The following is a 19895-nucleotide window of genomic DNA, read 5'->3' on the forward strand; positions in this document are numbered from 1 at the left end:
GCACAACTTTTACTTATTGAACCAGAAACATTTTGGGAGAGCACAGACTTGAAAGCTTTGGTAAGTAAATATCTGTATCCTCCATTTCACCAATGGTCAATAATTTATTGTTCATGGGTCAAAACTAAGATCCAAACAAAAGGCCGAATACCAAATAAATTTTGGAATATTTATATTTAAGTCTACCGTATATAAGTCTATCGTAAAAGTCTATCGTAAATAATAAAACAGAAATTTCAAAAGAATTGAAATTAAATTTCAAAAAATTTAATTCCATAAAGAAGACTGAAAATTACAAAGCAGAAACTGAGTTCTTCCCAGCACGTAGATCTTGCGTGTACTGTTTTCAACTTGTAGGCTGTTGATGCTTTAAACTAGGTAGGCCGTGGATGTTTTAAATTCGGTAGGTTGTTGATGTTTTAAAGTAGGTGGAGTGTTTATGTTTTATACTAGGAAGACTGTTGATGTTAAGCTGTTAATATTTTAAACTTGGTAGGCTGCTGATGTTTCAAAGTAGGTAGGCTGTCGATGTTTTAAACTAGTTAGATCGTTGATGTTTAAACTAAGTGGGCTGTTAATATTTTAAACTAGGTAGGTTGCTGATGTTTTAAACTAGGTATGTCGTTGATGTTTCAAAAACGGGGGGAGGGGGGTAAAACCCCTCTATTTAAGCCTTTTGCCTTGTTCAAGCCTTGTGACGAGGTAATCTTAAACAGTGAGAATATCGACCAAGTGGATAGCTTTACATAACTTATTATTAGTAAAATAGTGAGTTAATTAGTGGACTTTGGTTCATTTAAAGTAGAGAAATCGGGCACTAAGAACCCTAGCTACACCGCTTATAACGTCATAGGATGAGATCAAACATGTATTTAGTTATAGTGTTACGTCATTGAAAATTGTTTGTAATGACGTTATTTGAAGATATAACTTGGTTTATTTAGTATAGCTTAGTCAGTGTAAAAACTTAACTCGACAGATCAAAATGAATAAAATATTGAATTTTTTTATCCCTAAAGAACACAGCAAAACAGAGATGACTGGAGTAGAGCTCCAGCCTTCTAAAGCTGGAACCATCAGCACTGCCACAGATGAGGAACATTCGGTGTCTCAAAAAGTAGAATGGAATTACAGGCTAGGAAAATTCATTGTACGGTCTACAGAATGCCGCAGTATTGCTTCAAGAGAAGAAGAAACAAGTTATGAAGCGGTATTAGATTATGGAGCTGGAATAATCACGGGCGAAAAAAAAATAGTGAAACGCCCTATAAAAGCAGCAGTAAAAAAATTAGACACTCAAAATTAGGAGACAGACTCTACCAATATAGTGAATCAGCTGAGAACACTCCAGAACAAACAAGTCTTGTGAATGCTATTACGAAGGACTCAAATGTGATAGAAAAGCAATTCGAAGAAGAACCAGGTCTAAAGAATGAATTAGAAGAGCCAAGTCCTGTGCCTATCCAAGATACTACTCTTGTATTGCCAGTAGTAGAAAATGATGAAAATAAAGGATTAATGTGATGAGGTATTACACTCTGAAATTTTGCCTAATCTAGTGATGCCTGCCAATCCCTTTGTAGATTTAATTGTGCCTACTGTTGTCGTTAAATCTCTTTCGGTGTCTCAAACGTCTATTGGTGCTCCAAAGGTATCGATTCTAACAACAAAAAGTACTAACAATGAACAAGATGTAGAAGAAGGGAAAGTATCGAATATCGTTGAAAACATTCCACCTGGAATTAGTGACAAAATAATCAGAAGCTGACATGTTTTTGTTGACACTCAACCTGACTTCAACTTGAATCAGTGACAAAGAAACCAGACGCCGACATGTTTTGTTGATGCTCAACTTGAGTGTTACAAAGAATTGAGTATTACAAATTGTTCAATCGTAACGAAAACACAATTCGAAGAAGGAGCAGGTCTAAAGAATGAATTAGAAGAGCCAAGTCCTGTGCCTATCCAAGATACTACTCATGCATTGCCAGTATTAGAAAATGAAGAAAAGGAAGGATTGATGTGACCAAGTATTACATTCTGAAATTTTGTTTAGTCTAGTGATGCCCGCCTATCCCGTTGCAGATTTAATTGTGCCTACTCTTGTCGTTGAATCTCTTCCGGTGTCTCAAACATCTAAAGGTGCTCCATAGGCATAGATTCTAACAACAAAAAGTACTAACGCTGAACAAGATATAGAAGAAGGGAAAGTATCGAATATCTTTGAGAACGTTACACCTGAAATCAGTGACAAAATGATCAGAGGCCGACATTTTTTAGTTGTCGCTCAACCTGAGCTCAACTTGAATCAGCGACAAAGAAACCAGACGTCGACATGTTTTGTTAATGCTAAACTTGAGTGTTACGGAGAATTGAGCATTACAAATTGTTCAATCGTAACGGAAAAACAATTCGAAGAAGAAACAGGTCTAAAGAATGAACTAGAAGAGCCAAGTTCTATGCCTATCCAAGATACTATTCTCGCATTGCCAGTAGCAGAAAATGAAGAAAAGGAAGGATCTAATGGTGTTCCAAAGGATCACAAACCTGTGATCTTGCGCGTTGAAAATCCTCCCAGATATAAATCGCCCGTAGGTTTTCAATTCTGCTGAAAATTTCCGTGAACATTTTCTCGGACATTAGCTATCCTCACACATAAAGTCACCGACGAGAAAGAAAGAAAGAAAGAAAAAAAAAATATATATATATATATATCAAAGTGGAAGTAGCCACTACCCTGAAAAGTGATAAGTTCATTGGAGGCGCTGAATTTCATCGTTTTACGATGACAAGGGATCTAATAGACATAAAAAAATCCATGTTTATTTGATCAGGATAAACGTCTACCATTAGGCCAATAGTTTATTATATTGCATAGATGTTAAGAAATGATCAAGTACCTGTCATGCCCTTCTAAAAAATATTTTTGAAAAAATGAATATGTTTGATCTAAAATGCTAAATACAAGCCAAAAATGCTTGTGTAAAAAAATATACGAATGAAATTAAGGTTGTATGGGACAAAGGTAAACAATGGGGTCCATGCAGGAGCATTTTTCCCTAGATTTTCCTTTAAAGCAGATGTTGCAAAACATATTTTGGCTATTTTCACTAAAAAATACCTTTTTTTGTATACACAATTTTTCTGTCATTTTTTGGTATTTTCGTAAAAAAAAAAAAAATTCGTGAATTGATGCTACTGACGTTGAAATTCATGATTTTTTTCAGCTGAGGAGAGTTTTGTATTGACGAAGCCTACAAGAATATGGATTCACTAGTCCAGGACCAAAAAAAACATCCAGTACCCGTGTGGCATACTATTTCTTCTGGATTAGAGTCAGGGTCAGTGCTTGATCCTTTACGCTCAGCCATAGCTGACCTAGCTCTAAATTAGTATCAAGAAGCATCTAGTGAAGGTGAAAAGGAAGCGTCTGTGAAAGCACAAGAAGGCCCTCCCATTGCACTATTTGGCTTACTTGCCGTAAAGCGGTGATCAACACTACCATTAGGGCCTATAAAATCCAAAGCGGTATTATTTTTGTCTACTTTATCTTTAAAAAGTACAAAAATATAGTTTTAAGTCAATTAGACATTTCACAAATCTGCAAAATTCTTCACAGAATCCAAATTTATAATTCAGATAAGAATTCTTAAAATTTCAGGATGAGTTGAAAGTGGATATTTGGTTAATTCAAAATAACGAAATTGGACACTAACACTACTAGCTACACCACTTATGACGTCATATGATGAGGCTAAATTTATTTTAGTTAGTGTATCATTGAAAATAGTTACTGATGACGTCATTTCAACTATATAAACAGATTGTTTAGTACAGTTGAGCCATTCTAGAATTTATTGCATTAGTAACATGAAAAAAATCTTCCAAAATTGGTTTCACCGCTTTCTGCAAAAATTAACAAGCGCATCAGACATTAATAACGATTTACCATGTTGTGTAAAAACATGTGAAAAATCGACAGAGCCTACAGATGCTACACAGATACAGCAGATCTTTACAGATGATATGCCTAAGATTGTTGATTTTGAGCATGGAAATGACCCAAAATCAATTGAAAATAGGCACAACTACAAAAAAAAGCTTTGTACAGACTTCAAACCCATTCAAAAGATGGAAGAAAGTAATAGCATGTACCAAACTTTCCATTCAAATAAGAGAAGAGAAATACTTATCTATGACAAACCGAAAAATCCTTTTCATATAAAAAGCACACTCAGTAAAATGGAATACAACAAGCTAGCAAACCTTACACCGATAATAAAAGAAGTGATGATTGGACTTCGTAATGTAGTTTACAGTGTTTCAGCTGTAATATGTTGCTACAAGAATAAGGTAAAAAGAAGTGTTGACAGTATTCAGAGAAAGGCAGTGGTAGGAATGAAAAATATTATTGACCGTGTTAGAGCTATGACTTCTCGAGCTAAATGTGACGATGCACTTGTACCCGACATTAGCCATACTTCCAGCAGCAGCTGTAACCCTGTAAAGAGCTTAAGGACAAGTATAGAAATGTTTAATGATGATTACTGCTTGAGTGAGACAGTTATAGGAATAGGACGAAATGGAGAAGTCCTCCTCGCCAGCGACAGGCAATGCAACAGAAAAAAAGTTGCCGTTAAAATTGTGAAACTAGAAAAGAATGTCAAGATTCGAGATGAAATATCTGGAGTTGTTATCCCAAGAGAAATTTATTGGCTGAAAAAAGTCCAAAATATAGAAGGCTGTCAAAAATGTGTTGCCTCTTATGTTGACGAAAAAAATGCAGTTATTGTTACAGAATACCAAGAAAATACGGTTGATTTACGCAGGTTTATCTATAATATGCTGATCCCCTTCAAAGAACAGATAAAGCGATATAAAATAAGCGATCGCTGGTTGAGTGAATGTGAAGTCATGAAGATATTCCAACAAGAAATATTGAGTGAATGTGAAGTACTTAAAATATTCCAACAAATAGTATCAATAGTTGCAAGATTAGAAGAGTGTGGAATTACTCATGGAGACCTAAGGACAGATAATATACTTATAGATGGCAATTTCAAAGTAACTCTAATTGATTTTGATGCCTCGACCTACATGGAAGAGAAAATAGTGGAAGATGAACTACGTTTTGACAATTTTTATCCTCCATCCGAATTGAAAAGCCATCACCAAAGAATGAAAGAAAAATACAATACTGATAATTATAAATTCATTTCAGAAAGTGACATAAAAATCGCGGAAGAAATGACTAGACTCTATGGAATAGGTCCAGTTACAACATGGACTTTGGGAGCAATCTTAGCCCAACTATTACTTATTGAACCAGAAATATTTTGGGAGAGCACAGACTTGAAAGCTTTGGAAAGCAAAATATCTGCATCCTCCATTTCACCACCGGTCAAAAATTTATTGTTCATGTGTCTGAGTCAAGATCCAAACAAAAGGCCGAATACCAAGGAAATTTTGGAATATTTATATTTAAATCTACCATATATCGTAAATAATAAAACAGAAATTTCAAACAAAATGGAAAGTGAAAGATTTTCCATAAAGATGACTGCAAATTCCAAAGCAAAAGCTAAGTTCTTCCCAGCACGTAGATCTTGCGTGTGATGTTTTAAACCAGGTAGGTTGTTGATGTTTTAAACTAGGTTGATTGTTGGTGTTTTAAACTAGGTAGATTGTTGATGTTTAAACCAAGTAGGCTGTTAATATTTTAAACTAGATAGGTTACTGATGTTTCAAAGAAGGTAGGCTGTTGATGTTTGAAACTAGGTAGATTGTTGATGTTTTTTGGGTAGGCTGTTGATGTTGATGTTGAATTGGGTTTTTTGGGTTTGAGCGTCCCGGTCGTCATTTATATTCCTTGTGTCCCGGTGACCTGGTGTCCCGGTCTGTAACATACGACAATAGATCAATTGTGTTGTAACTTTGTTCACGATCCCATTCTACACATGTAGAAATAGAAGCAGTACGATTAGGTGAAGGCATTCCCAAATGCTTGAGAAGTTTGTTAGCAATAGATAAGCACAAATCTTCAATCATAACTCAGGTGCAGTTATAAATTTCTGTTATAAAGTCCAAGGTCATATCTGACCTTTCTAGCCGTATTTGGTGGAGTATATTCTCGGCCATTTGTGATTTGTATTTCTCCCATAACTCTGTAGAAGATGAAGGAGAGCAACTTGTGCCGGAAGACACGGGCCGTAATGTCATGTCTATGAACCGGCGATTGTCCAGGATGTAAAAGCTGTTGTATCTAATCCCAAGATGGATTATATATAAATGTAATAAACGACGAATCATTAATCTATAGGTATAATATTTCATTGCGCTGCATTTCTTATCCATTTCTTTGTTAGTGGCTGGATTTATCAATTTAATATTAAAGTGATAGCCGTCGGCTCCATCCCAAAAAATGATAAAATATTGTAGGGCATCGTAGCATCGACGAGTTTAATAAAAACTTCTCATTGAAACGCCTTCTAATATACTTATAATGACGTCATATACAAAGCCTTTGACGTCATATACAAATCACCAACCATAACGATTGCCACTTCGTTGATAGTTGCGTATCAGTAGGCATCAATTCGATTGCTGCTTTGAACAGAAGCACTAAATTATTAATCATGTGGAAAAGATGTTGCAACTCAGAAACGATAGTCCTTTCAACGTATAAAGTACTCAGCTAAGTTGCTTGTATTATTCCCAATCAGTAGTCGCTCTCTTCTTGTTAGAGTTTCAAATGCTTGTAGGACATGGCAGAGGAATATCATAGAGGGACAATCCGTAAGAGGCACTTTGCTACCTGAGTCTTTACAGAGCCCAGGGCATTTTGTGTGATCACCACTGAAGAAATGGTGAGGAATGGCATTAAGAGCCTCTATTAATTCTTTTGCGCCTTTGCCTTCTTGGCTAATTCAGATGATCGTTTCCCGGGCGTACCCACTTAGCTTTTTAATCATTATTGGAGTTAGCCTTTTTGAGCATTCTTGGCCACCAGTCTTCCTTTTATTATACAATCACGATGTAAGGCATTTGCAGGCATGATTTACGCATTCCACTTTCTCAATCATCCGTCCGTATGGAACCTTAGCGATCAACTCATTATACATGTTGGAGTCTCCATCAGCAATGAACCTCTTATATTTTAATTTGTGCATTGTTAGAGCTAAGCGAAATGCCTCTACTATTATGTCCGCTTCCATTCCTGTTGATGGTCCATCCCAGTTCAAAAAACACTTGTGATGGGGTTTTTCCGAATTTCTGTAACGAAAGCACATAGCACAAAACTTGTTTCGAACGCCAATATGGAGCAGCTTCTTAGAGTAGTATCCAATCACCACACCACATCCAGATAAAGCTCTGTAACGAGTCCCGTAGCTTCGCGTGCACCAACTTCCATCAACAATTACAGTTGTCTGCACAAGACCCTCGTGGTCGAATCCTTCTCCAGCTCTCAAAGCTGCCTCTCTTTCTGCTTTTCCATTTTGTAATAAATATTCGGCAAGGAGTTTTTCTGTTTTCTCGCAGATTTCACGCTCCTACTTTGAAAACACTGCAGACGCTGGAATATGTAGTCCTAATGTATAAAAAAGCTCCTCAATCTGGGCATGCGTAAGTCCAGCATTTATTGCTCCCAGGACCATCTCACGATTTAAATTTTTGGTCTCTCTGTCATCTGCTTGCGGTGCATTTTTATCTTTTTTTCGTGATGGAGGAGCTTCGGTAAATACTGACTCCTCCTCTTTGCAGGATTCACATCTGAATACAAATCTATTTCGGAGTCCTTGTAGATATTCTTTTTCAAAGATCATATTTGGGACGTCCTTGATGTCTTTGCAACTAAAAAAAAAATATATATTTAATAAAATAAAATGAATGAGACTTTCCCAAAAGTTTTAGACTGAAGAACTTGCCAACATATAGACCCTTTCGAAGAACTCGTCTAGTCCAACATATAGACCCTTTCGAAGAACTTGTCTAGTTCTTCGGCGTACCGCATTATTAGGTATTTTGGATATTTGCATCTACCAAGCTCTAAATACTTTTTACAAAGGCGCTGTCTATGTGTGGTAACACTTTTAAGATGCATACCTCGCTTTGATTTAATTTTCCCCATGATTTCGGCTTTGTGTGCACAACTTTACTGAAGGCTCCTGGCTATTTCTCATTTCTAGGTTACTTCATTGCATTGAAATAATTTATGAAAATTTTAACCTCTATTAACAAGCAGCTGATTATACCAGCTTGTCATTTTAGTCTCTGGGGGATATTATCGGTGATCTGAAAAGATTCTTTCTGACAACCGACTTGTAAAAATTTCAGGTAGCTGAAACTATTCTAGGGGACTGTTAGAAAACAGGAAAATACATCAAAAAATGGTTCCAATCATCTTATAGATTATTGTCTTCTGCTCATGATAATACCGATTTTGTTCCAAAAGCAATATCCTTCATAGAGTACACTTGTGAAAAAGACCTAGACATTTTCTAAGATTTCTAAGCAATTAGAGGAAATAGAACAAAATCCTTTCAAACATTTTGTAGCATCTTCAAGAAGCTATGGCCTGATATTAAAAGCAGCATCATCCGCCAATCAATACTTGAGTACTTTTTAAATATAAATTTTCAATTTAACATGGGATTTTCGAGTTCCGTCAGTTCACTTAATCACCGCCTTAATGTTTCTGTGTTCCTAAAATACTTTATTCATTCCGAATGGAGCTTATAGTGCAAACTTGAAGAGCAAAAGCTATCCAAGATAAGGAAACAATGAATAAAACTTGCTACACTAGTTACTGTAAAATTAAATTAATATTTATTTTCTCTTATTATCAAAATTCTTTATCTCGTTTTAATTATTGGAAGTGACTAGGTTTGCACCAAATGAATAAATGTTTACTGCTACCCCTTTTTCGCCACAGTCGTTGGTTACGTAACTACTACTACTACTACTAACAATTCACAGCAGCACCAAGATGCATGAGGCCATCACAGCTATGCACGTTTCTTCTCCAACCCAATATATTCAAACCCTCACTCTTTACACCCTCCCAGGAAGTTTCCATTTCCTTTAAATCTTTCCTTGTTACATCCTCCCACCCAATACGAGGACGACCTGCCTTCTGTTTAGCCTAGACGGTTGGCCGAAAGGGACAGTCTTCGGCAATCTGTCATCTTTCATCCGTAGACCGTGCCCTAGCCACCTCAACCTTTTTTCCATTATAGCCCTAGAAAGCGGGATTGAACCACATTTTATCGCAAAGACTACTGTTTGAAATACGGCGAGTCAACCGGGTACCCAGAACAATCCGTAGGCAATTTCTCTAGAAAAAAAATGAGCAAATCTTCACCCGCTTTTCGAACAGGGTTGCCAAAAGGACACTTTTAGTGATTTTTTGACACTTTTTCACTCTGGGTGACACCGTGCCACTATTGGGTGAAAAAAGGCAATTTTTTGAAAAAAAGGACACTTTTTGGCATTTTTTCAAAATCAATACTATATGTATTTATTTTCATTTTTTGTTTTGTTTTTTTTACTGCAACTGCTTTTAATTTGTGCTCTGTGCTTTTCAGGTTTGTTTTCATCTTAGGGATTTTTTATCGTATCTGCACTAATTTCCTTTTCAAAAGCGCGAAAATTCAAACGTGGTGAAACATGTGACTTGATCAAGAGAGTTTAGAAAAATATTTTTGATAAAAATTCCTGTAACACCGCAAACACAAAATCTTCTGCAAAAACATTCAGAATCTTCTGCGGTTCATGAAATAAGACTATGCTTTCAAATTTTTTGCCAGAAACGATGAAAATGAAAACTGTCGTCCAAAAAGCAGCAAAAAATTGCCGGAAAACACCATAACAAAAACAGGGCTTTACTGAGTTTTCAGAAGAAGAATAACTAGTACAACCGAAGGTTCGAGAGAACCCGGGAAATTGTACTGAATTCTTTTTCTTCTTCACGTATTAGGCGATTTGAGGTGTTACATGGAATTTTACTTATTTGAAGAACCGCTTTGTTTTTACTTGAAAAAAACGAACGTAAATCTGGCCCTGGAGTTGTGAGCAAACCATTTAAAGCCTTTTTTGTCAACTTTTAAAGTATATTGGCTAATTTTCTAAGAGGACACTAAAAGTGTCCTTTTTTTGCTGAATTTGACACTTTAGTCCCTAAAAGTTTTGGCACCCCTGTTTTCGAAGCGCCCATGCTTCAGAGCCATATTTGACACATAAAAAAATTGAAATCGGTTTCTTTTTGCAGAAAAACGAAACATATTTGAAACATTTGCTGAAACTACTTCTAGATATTCGTCCTGGTTGATAATGAGGACAATGAGGAATCTAATCCGTTGGTAGTACATATCTTGTGCAGCAAAATGGTATTACAAGATGGTCCATCTCATTTACAGTAATTTCTATCGTGCAAGAAATCGTTGAAATCAAATGACACAAAATCAAATAGTAGTATGTTAGAAGATGGCAAAAACCAAAAGATTTGTTGGAAAACATATTATGTTGTTCGATACACGTGAAAAACAATGCTGATATATGTGTCAGGACGGGGCTGATTACTTAGCTCTTGGAGAAAAAAGTAAATATTTAGGGGCGGTTAAAGCGATGGAATGTCCTTACTCATGCCCCATCCTTGGAGAATTTTGTGGCCCTTTGTCCTGAATTATTGGATTTAAGGAAAGATCTATTTTCAAACAAGTGGGGCCAAATGTGTTTTTTGCTTCAGCAATGGGCTCGCTAGATTTTGGGACGATTAAAAACATTGCAAAGTATATTAAATTGGGAGTAAAGCATAAAAATTTCTTATACTGAAAGGGGGGGGGGGCAAGTGCTTAAAATATTGCTATATTTGTCTACGTTTTTATTATTAATAAAAAATCCACAAAATATTTTTTTTAAGAAAAGTAAAGAGCTCCATTAAATCAAACAGTAGCAGAAATAAAATCAAATTATCGTCCAAGCGTAAAACTACCACAAATTACCATCAATAATTAAATAAAACCAAAACAAATAGAAATTGTAATAAATATCCAAGTCAAACTCAAAACGAGCAAAAATTAACAAGAGTATGGCTGAAAACTCTCATGCCATGATCAGTACAAAATTTAAACTACTGAAAAAAAAAGATAAATGACCGTGGATTCTCAGTATAATATACATATACTGATATCTAAAAAATTTCTTATACCACAATGCTTTTCCATTTACAAAAATTTCAAGATAGCAAAAACGGGTTTAATTTAAATAAAGCAGTAGAACAGAAGCACAGAAGAAACAACGACAAAATTTTAAATAAAAAATCCGAATATTTCGGCTCTATAAACACTAACTAAAAGTCAAGTCTCTTCGTGTGGGATAAAATCTATTTACAATAGTCAGAATTTTATTATTTCTAATTATCCGCGATAAAAGAAACGGCACACTTATTTCATATTCATTTAATTCCAACTCCATTATGAAAACAGTATTCTGAATAAAATTTTAAATGATACAATATTTATGCTGATAGTGTGATTACCTACTTTTTCTAATTAATTGCCACACTAATTAATTTTCTAATTAATTCTAAAAAACAGCGAAAACATAGCCCTCAGCAAGTAACGAGGTCAAGGGTTTCGATTTCAGTATTCCGCTTAATAGCGGAACTGAAAATGAATAGGTATAGTACAATATTCAGTTTAAATGTAGTTTTATTTCTACTTTTCTAAGCAGTGGCGACTATAAACACTGTTTTCAGAAGATTATGAGTGAGGACTGCCCCATTCAAGAAAATCAATTTCCTCCCAAATAAATCATTAGAAGTAAGTCTGAATCTAAGTTCTAACAGAAGATGGTAGCCAAAACCCCCAATCTAGCTGGCCGGTTCCACCCTTCTAAATTTCTTGATGTGAAGCTTTGGCTTCTGGAGAAAAAGAAGACGGCCGTCCAATGGTAAAAACTCATATATACATGAAAAACCACTTTCCGAGTTACGTATACACTCAATTCAGCTCACAGAGGCGAATCGAAAAAAACGCTTTCCGAGTTATATACACCACTGAATTCAGCTGACAGAGGCGAATCAGATGGTATATGCAACAATGTCCTAATAAAATCGTTAGCAAAGATTTTTCTGGTAAAAACACGTATCTGCAGCATTTTTCTCCGTTTGCTGAAGTTGAAAAATCGATATCTAGCTGGGTCACCGAACTTTGGCATGTATTTTAATTGCATAATTGGAAAAAAAAAATACTGTCTAAAACCAATCATAACAACTTTTTACTTCAATCCTGTGTCTATGTGGCGCAATGTCCTGTGTCTGTGTCCTGTGTCTATGTGGCGCAATGGGTGGGAAAAGGGCTGTAAAACTTGAAAAACTTTGAAGACGATTTTCGCGGAATAATAAAAGTGTATATACGCCGTTTTATATTTGGACGGCCGCGCAATAAAAAATATACATTATAAATAAGTTAATGAATGGTATTGTTGTTGATGTAGCTTAAAAGGACAATTTTGGTCGATCTATTTTAATCGGTACAAATGTGATTGAGATGTTACGGTGAACACGAGCTAATTTGTATGGAGTACTGTGGCAATTTTTACCGGGGGGGGGGAGCTTAGATGACATGATTTGATGAGAAGATTTGGGTAGCAGCTCTTTCTGAGTGACGTTTAGACGCAATCAGGATCGCCATCCGTTGAAAAAATCACTATTCTAGTGTTTTTTTGGTTGACTTAGTGATTTTCTTCAATAACCTAATTATTTATGTACTGATCTAGCGATTTTTTTTCTTAGGCAATATAAAAATCACTAAAATAGAGATAAATCACTAGATCTCAGTTCCTGTTGCATTAGGGCTAGTTGTAAGTTGATAAGTTTCTTACTTTGCCCTTAAAATATGGAAAATAGAATAATAAAGAAACTTTAAAATTGAATAATTACAATTTTGGACATAAAAATTGGCAATTGAGCTTCCTCTATTGAAATTCATTAAGGTGAAAATGCGGATACACTTATCAAGATTATCGAAACCGCGAAACCAAAAACCGCAAAAAGATACAATTCTATACAAAAAAAAAACCGCAAAGAATTGAAAAACTAAGGGACAAAAATTTAAAATTAACAGTATTTTAAACAAAGAGAGTGCTAATTTAGAAGCGTGCCTTCTTTTTCAAACAGTTCGTGGTAACGAACTGTAGTAAGGAGCGACCCGGCTCAATAGTAACCAAAATTCTAAAAATGGATCAAAAGAATCGCATTTTAATGCTGGTTTTAGATATATAAGTTTCATCAAGTTTAGTCTTACTCATCAAAAGTTAAGAGCCTGAGAAAATTTGCCTTATTTTAGAAAATGGGGGAAACACCCCTAAAAGTCACAGAATCTTAACGAAAATCACACCATCAGATTAAGCGTATCAGTGAACCCTATTGTAGAAGTTTCAAGCTCCTATCTACAAAAATGTGGAATTTTGTATTTTTTGCCAGAAGGCAGATCACGGATGCGTGTTTATTTGTTTGTTTGTTGTTTTTTTTTCCCGGGGTGATCGTATCGACCAAGTGGTCCTTAAATGTTGCGAAAGGGCTCATTCTAACGGAAATGGAAAGTTCTTGTGCCCTTTAAACCAAAAACCTGGAGGGCACCTAGGCCCCCTCCCACGCTAATTATTTTCCCAAAGTCAACGGATCAAAATTCTGAGACAGCCATTTTATTCAGCGTAGTCGAAAAACTTTATAACTACGTCTTTGTGGACGACTTACTCCCCCACAGTCTCCGTGGGAGGGGCTACAAGTTACAAACTTTGACCAGTGCTTACATATAGTAATGGTTATTGGGAAGTGTACAGCCGTTTTCAGGGGGATTTGTTGGTTGGGGGAGGGGTTGAGAAGAGGGGGATATGTTTGGGGAACTTTCCATCGAGGAATATGTCATGGGGGAAGAAAATTTTCATAAAGGAAGCGCAGGATTTTTTAGCATTATTTAAAGAAAAAACAATGAAAAAATAAATATGAAAAGTTTTTTCAACTGGAAGTAAGGAGCAGCATTAAAACTTAAAACGAACAGAAATTATTACGCATATGAGGGGCTCACCTCCTCCTAATACCTCGCTCTTTACGCTAAAGTATTTTTAATAGTTTCAACTATTTATTCTACGGCTTTTGTGATTCAGGGGTCATTCTTAATGGATTGGGACAGAATTTAAGCTTTATTGTAAAGAGCGAGGGACTGACGAGGGGTGAACCCCCTCATATATGTAATAAAAACATAAGAACACAAAAGTTAGTTACGTAAGCTAATTTATAAGTTATATATATATATCTTTTACTAGTAAAAACATTCGTAGAAAATTAAAAGTTCTAGTTGCCTTTTTAAGTAACCAAAAAATCGGATGGCAATTAGGCTTCCTCCTCCGCTCCTTTTTTGCTCAAAATCTTTCGATCAAAACTATGATAAAGCATTTTAGCCAAAAAAAATAAATATGCAGATTTCTTTTTAATTATTCCTCTGTGGAGAGCCAAAATCAAAACATGCATTGATTCAAAATCGTTCAGAAATTGAATTAAAAAAAAACAAGTTTTTTTAACTGAAAGTAAGGAGCGACATTAAAACCTAAAACGAACAGAAATTACTTTTTATATGAAAGGGGCTGCTTCCTCATCAACGCCCCGCTCTTTACGCTAAAGTCTTTTGTTACTGTTTTAAAAAGAAGAGTTGAGAGAAAGAGTCAAAGTTTAGCGTAAGGAGCTGGGCGTTGATAATGAAGCAGCCCCTTTCATATACGAAATAATTTCTGTTCGTTTTAAGTTTTAATGTCACTCCTTACTTTCAGTTTAAAAAAAAAATTTATTTAATCTGGGAAAAGAACGCATGGAACGTGTAGATTGGTGCGCTGGATTCAGGATCCTATGTCTGAGAGGACGCTGGTTCGAATCACAGTGTACCCAATTGTTCAGTTTGGGACGCAGGTCAGTGGCGTGACTCTGTAAGCTTAGCCAGATTTGACCCAGCTCTAAATGGGTACCTGGAGAAATCTGGGGAAGGTAAACAGGAAGGGTGTGCGAAAGCACAGGATGGTTGCCCCCCAACCTCCCAGTGCACTTCCTGGCTGAAGGGCCAAGAAACGGAGATCAGCACCGCCGGTGGGGACTGTAAATTCTAATGCCGTATCCTTTACCTTTTTTTTTACCCCACAGCAATCGTCGCAGAAGTCGCGTATTTTCAGCCGTTTTGACAACACCGTCTCTAAATAAATTCATGTGACAGTTTCTGCATGATATGAAGACAAAATACAATCTGGTAAAATTAGTGATGAGGGAGGAAAACAGACTTATTATTTTTTCAGATTAAATTTAAAAAACTTTTTTGGGGGAAAAAATCCAGAATTAAATAAAGAATGATATCAAAACTCGAACGCACTGAAATTGAAATGACTTGTAAGACAGTCTAAAACCAAACACTATTGCAACGAATAAAAGACAAACAACACACTGTGAAAGCAAAAATGTCTTTTCGTCTTTATCGGAAGCAATAGCAAAATTTCGCTCCTTCATTTTTGGAATGAAAAGGGCTTATTCGTCTATATGGTTCTAGGCCTTTCCCCTCTCCCCATAAGATGTCTTCTGGAAAATACGCCCGTGCATAATACCCCCCGGAGAATACCCCCTCTCCCAGAAAATCCCACGTGTAAAGTAACTCCGCGGAAAATACCCCCTGAGGAAAAATACCCCCGCAGAAAATAATCACCCAGAAAATACACAACGCGGAAAATCCCAGCCACGAAAAATAGTACTCTACAAAAATACCCCCCGTGGAAAATAAGATTTTCCAAATTTGAGAATTTTATTTGAGTCTTTTTTTAGTTTCGTCGAGAAGGGCTAAGAAAAGAGGAATTCGCAATTCCTTTTTTGTCGAAAAGACTTCCATATGAACATCTGCAACTTTTGGCAGTAGTGGGCGCCAAATTAAAAAAAAAAAGAAAAAAAAATGTAAGCGAAAAATCATCAAAATTAAGTTAAAATCATATAACACCAATAACTTTAAAATTCTTATTGCTTAAGTTTTTATGAACGAAAGTATTGTCATATTCTACAAGTTTGTTTTTCTTATCTCCCAAGTGTAAAACTACCACAAATTACCATTAATAAATAAATGAAACCCAAAACTAACAGAAATTGCAATAGATAACTTAGTCAAAATCAAAACGAGCAACAAATTAAAAGGGGTAGGACTGACAACACCCATGTCTTCTCAAGACCAGGACATAGTTTGCCTGATACTAAAAAAAAGTAATAAATAACCGTGTAATGTCAGTTTATTGTTCATATTCTGATATTTATTCCTTATAGTCTTAATACTTCTTTATTTATTAAAGCAAAAAAACTGATAACATTCCAAATGTGTCTTGTTTTCAGTAAAATACAAATTATTTTCTGATCTTCAAAAGGCGTTGGGGCTGTAAGCCCTACTCATGTTAATTTTTGTTCCTTTTGAGTTCGACTCGGTTATTTAATGTAATTTCCGTTCGTTTTGAGTTTTTATTTATTTATTGATGGTGATTTGTGGTAGTTTTACGCATGGAAAATTATTTGAATTGTTCGTTTTTTATTGACATAGTCTACTATTGACATAGTCTTATTATATTTCATGTATTTTTGTTTTTTTCTATTAGATCATAATTTTTACTTTGAAGATTATTTTACTTTATTTCTACTTATATTTATTTTGGTTTTTTCTATTAGACTCCATAGTTTTTGACTTTGAAGATTATTTGACTTTATTTCTGCTTATATTTATTTTCGTTTTTTTCTATTAGACCGTAGTTTTTTACTTTGAAGATTATTTGAATTTATTTCTGCTTATATTTATTTTCGTTTTTTTTTCTATTAGACTCCAAAGTTTTTGACTTTGAAGATTATTTGACTTTATTTCTGCTTATATTTATTTACATTTTTTTCTATTAGACTCCATAGTTTTTTACTTTGAAGATTATTTGACTTTATTTCTGCTTCAATTTATTTTAAAGAAGCTCTGTACTCTTCTTCAAAAAACTTGTTCTGTGTGTTTCCCATGTACAAATGTTGTCTGTAAGTAATTATATCACTTACAACAACAAGTTTTCAACTGAAAATAAGGAGCAACATCAAGACTTAAAACGAACAGAAATTATTACGAATACGAAAGGGATTGCCTCCTCCTAAAGAGTCCTCGCTCTTTACGCTTAAATTTGGCATAGAATTTAAAAATAAACTTATTATTTTAATTAAACGGCCATTGTGTTTCAGCAATCGTTCTTAAAGAATTAGGAAAAGTTTCAAAAATTTTGCGTAAAGAGCAAGATCTTGAGAAGAGGGAAACCCCTTTAATTTACATGATCATTTCTGTTCGTTTTAAGTTTTGATGTTGCTCTTTACTTTTAGTTGAAAAAATGCTTTTTAAAATTAAATTTCTGATCGTGTTTAAATAATACCGGGAAATCTGGCTCCCCTTCATGAAAAGTTCATTCCCCTAATAAAAATTCCTCCGTGGAAAGTTCTTTTCATGTAAAATACTCTCCCCCAGAGAAATTCCCTCCAGATAATTCAATTCTAGCTGAAAATTCCACCCAGAAAATTTCTTGCGGATGAACTTTGGTGAAAAATTCTTCTTATCGCACTTTCATTTGAACAAGACTTTAATTTCTGATTTTTTTTTTTTTAATCATGGCGGTAATCCCCTCTTCCGTGGAGAAGTTTCTCAGCAAAAAGCCAGCAAACGAGTATTTTCCAGCAAAGTTTTTTCATGGGGGGAGGGTTCAAAAGAAACATTAAAATGGCATCAAAAACGTGAGATTGATATCCACTCCCATATGATTTCTGGGAAATTTTCTGGTCTACACTGTTATTATGCAAGTAAAGAGTAACATTAACCCCAGAATTTATTCCGTATAGGAGGGTCCCATCCCTTCTTCATCCATACCTCCACCCCTGGTCACAGAAACTTTGGAGTATACCCATTAGAGAAGAAATTGAGAGTTCTAGTCCTTTTTTTAAGGTCCAAAGGGACTGGAGACCAACCTGCCGCGTGAGGGTGGCATTTTCTGAGGGGCATTTTCCGCAGGGAGTACTTCCCGGGAATGGGTTTTTTCGCGTGAAAGGTTTTTTCCTGGGAGTGGGATGGTTAAACGCCGGCCACCATGGTAGCTATGAGGTTAAAAATAAGTGACTGAAAATTATGAATACATTTATTTAAGGGGAGTAGTCCTTAATTTTAATTTTAATACCAATACAATTACATCAAAATAATTACATTTTAATCCTAATTTTAAATATATAAGTTTTATCAAGTTTAGTCGTACCCATCAAAAGTTAAGAGCCTGAGAAAATTTGCAATATTTTAGAAAAGAGGGGGAAACAGCCCCTTAAAGTAATAGAACGTTAAAGAAAATCACACCATCAGATTCAGCGTATCAGAGAATCCTACTGTAAAAGTTTCAAGCTCCTATCTACAAAAATGTGATGTTTTGTATTTTTTGTCAAAAGCCAGATCACGGATGCGTGTTTATTTGTTTTTTCGTTTTCTTTTGTGTGTGTGTGTTTTTTTTTCCAGGGGTAATCATATCGACCCAGTGGTCCTGGAATGTTGCAAAAGGGCTCATTATAACGGAAATTATAAGTTCTAGTGCCCTTTTTAAGTGACCAAAAAATTGGAGGGCACATATGTCCCCTCCCACGCTCATTTTTTCCTAAAGTCCCCAGATCAAAATTTTGAGATAGCCATTTTGTTCAGCATAGTAGAAAAACCTAATAACTATGTCTTTGGGACGACTTAATCCCCAAAAGTTCCCAGGGGAGGGGCTGCAAGTTACAAACTTTGACCATTGTTTAAATATAGTAATGGTTATTGGTAAGTGTGAAGACGTTTTTGGGGGACTTTTTCAAAGGGGGGGGGGTCGGAGGGAGGGTGTTACGTGGAAATATCTTTCCATGGAAAAATGTATCATGAGGGAAGAGAATTTCCATGAAGGAGGCACAGGATTTTCTAGCATTATTTAAACAAAACAAAAATGAGAAAATAGATAAAAAAAAAAGTTTTTTCAACTGAAAGTATGGAACAGCATTAAAACTTAAAACGGACATAAATTGTTACGTATATAAGGGAGTTGGTCCCCTCCTCAATACTTCGCTCTTTACTCTAAAGTATTTTTAGTAATTTCAACTATTTATTCTACAGCCTTTGTGATTCAGGGTTCATTCTGAAAGAATTGGGGCAAAATTCAAGCTTTAGTGGGAAGACCAAGGTATTGACGAGGGAGCGAAACCCCTCATGTACGTAATAAAAATATGCAAATATAGAAGTTCGCTACGTATGTTAATCGTAAGTTACGTATATTTATAACTGATAAAAACATTCCTAAAAAACAAAAAGATCTAGTTGCCTTTTCAAGTAACCAAAAATTGAAGGGTATCTAGGCTTCCTCCTCCACCCTTTTTTTAAATCAAAATCGTCCCAACAAACTATGAGAAGGCCATTTAGCCAAAAAAAAAATAATATGCAAATTTTGTTTTAATTATTAATGTACGGGGAGCCAAAATCAAAACATGCATTAATTCAAAAACGTTCAGAAATTAAAGTTTCTTTCAACTGAAAGTGGAGCATCTCAAGAGACAATATACAAATAATTGTATAGTACAAATGAGTGTTCTCACTATCTCACCAATCAAAATAGTAATCCAATCGTATTGCAAAACTTCATTCCACTTGCGCAAGCAATAATGTCGACCTTATTTTCAAAGTCCAGTAATGCAATGATTTGACTTACTGTTATTTGCAATGTATCCCAAAATTAACTTCAATTTATGTCTTCCTGTTCAAGGACTAGTTACTCCAGGCAAGGGCATATTCTGTCATCTTTTGTTCGGG

At 35.3% G+C, this 19895-nt stretch overlaps 1 protein-coding gene across 1 annotated transcript; it reads left to right on the forward strand.

Annotated features, from left to right (window-relative positions):
• The first annotated feature begins 330 nt into the window (after positions 1–330).
• On the forward strand, positions 331–8785 carry LOC136030420 (uncharacterized). The gene is made up of 2 exons (XM_065709384.1): positions 331–5629; positions 5680–8785. The coding sequence occupies exon 1, from the start codon at positions 3871–3873 to the stop codon at positions 5614–5616; it is 1746 nt and encodes a 581-aa protein (XP_065565456.1). The 5' UTR covers positions 331–3870; the 3' UTR covers positions 5617–5629; positions 5680–8785.
• The last annotated feature ends 11110 nt before the right edge of the window (positions 8786–19895 follow it).

Source organism: Artemia franciscana, chromosome 8 (genome assembly GCF_032884065.1).
Source record: "Artemia franciscana chromosome 8, ASM3288406v1, whole genome shotgun sequence".
Lineage (NCBI taxonomy): Eukaryota > Metazoa > Arthropoda > Branchiopoda > Anostraca > Artemiidae > Artemia > Artemia franciscana.

Bases quoted from the DNA above. Each gene is read 5' to 3' on its own strand.
- LOC136030420 (XM_065709384.1), top strand. From the start codon at position 3,871: ATGAAAAAAATCTTCCAAAATTGGTTTCACCGCTTTCTGCAAAAATTA.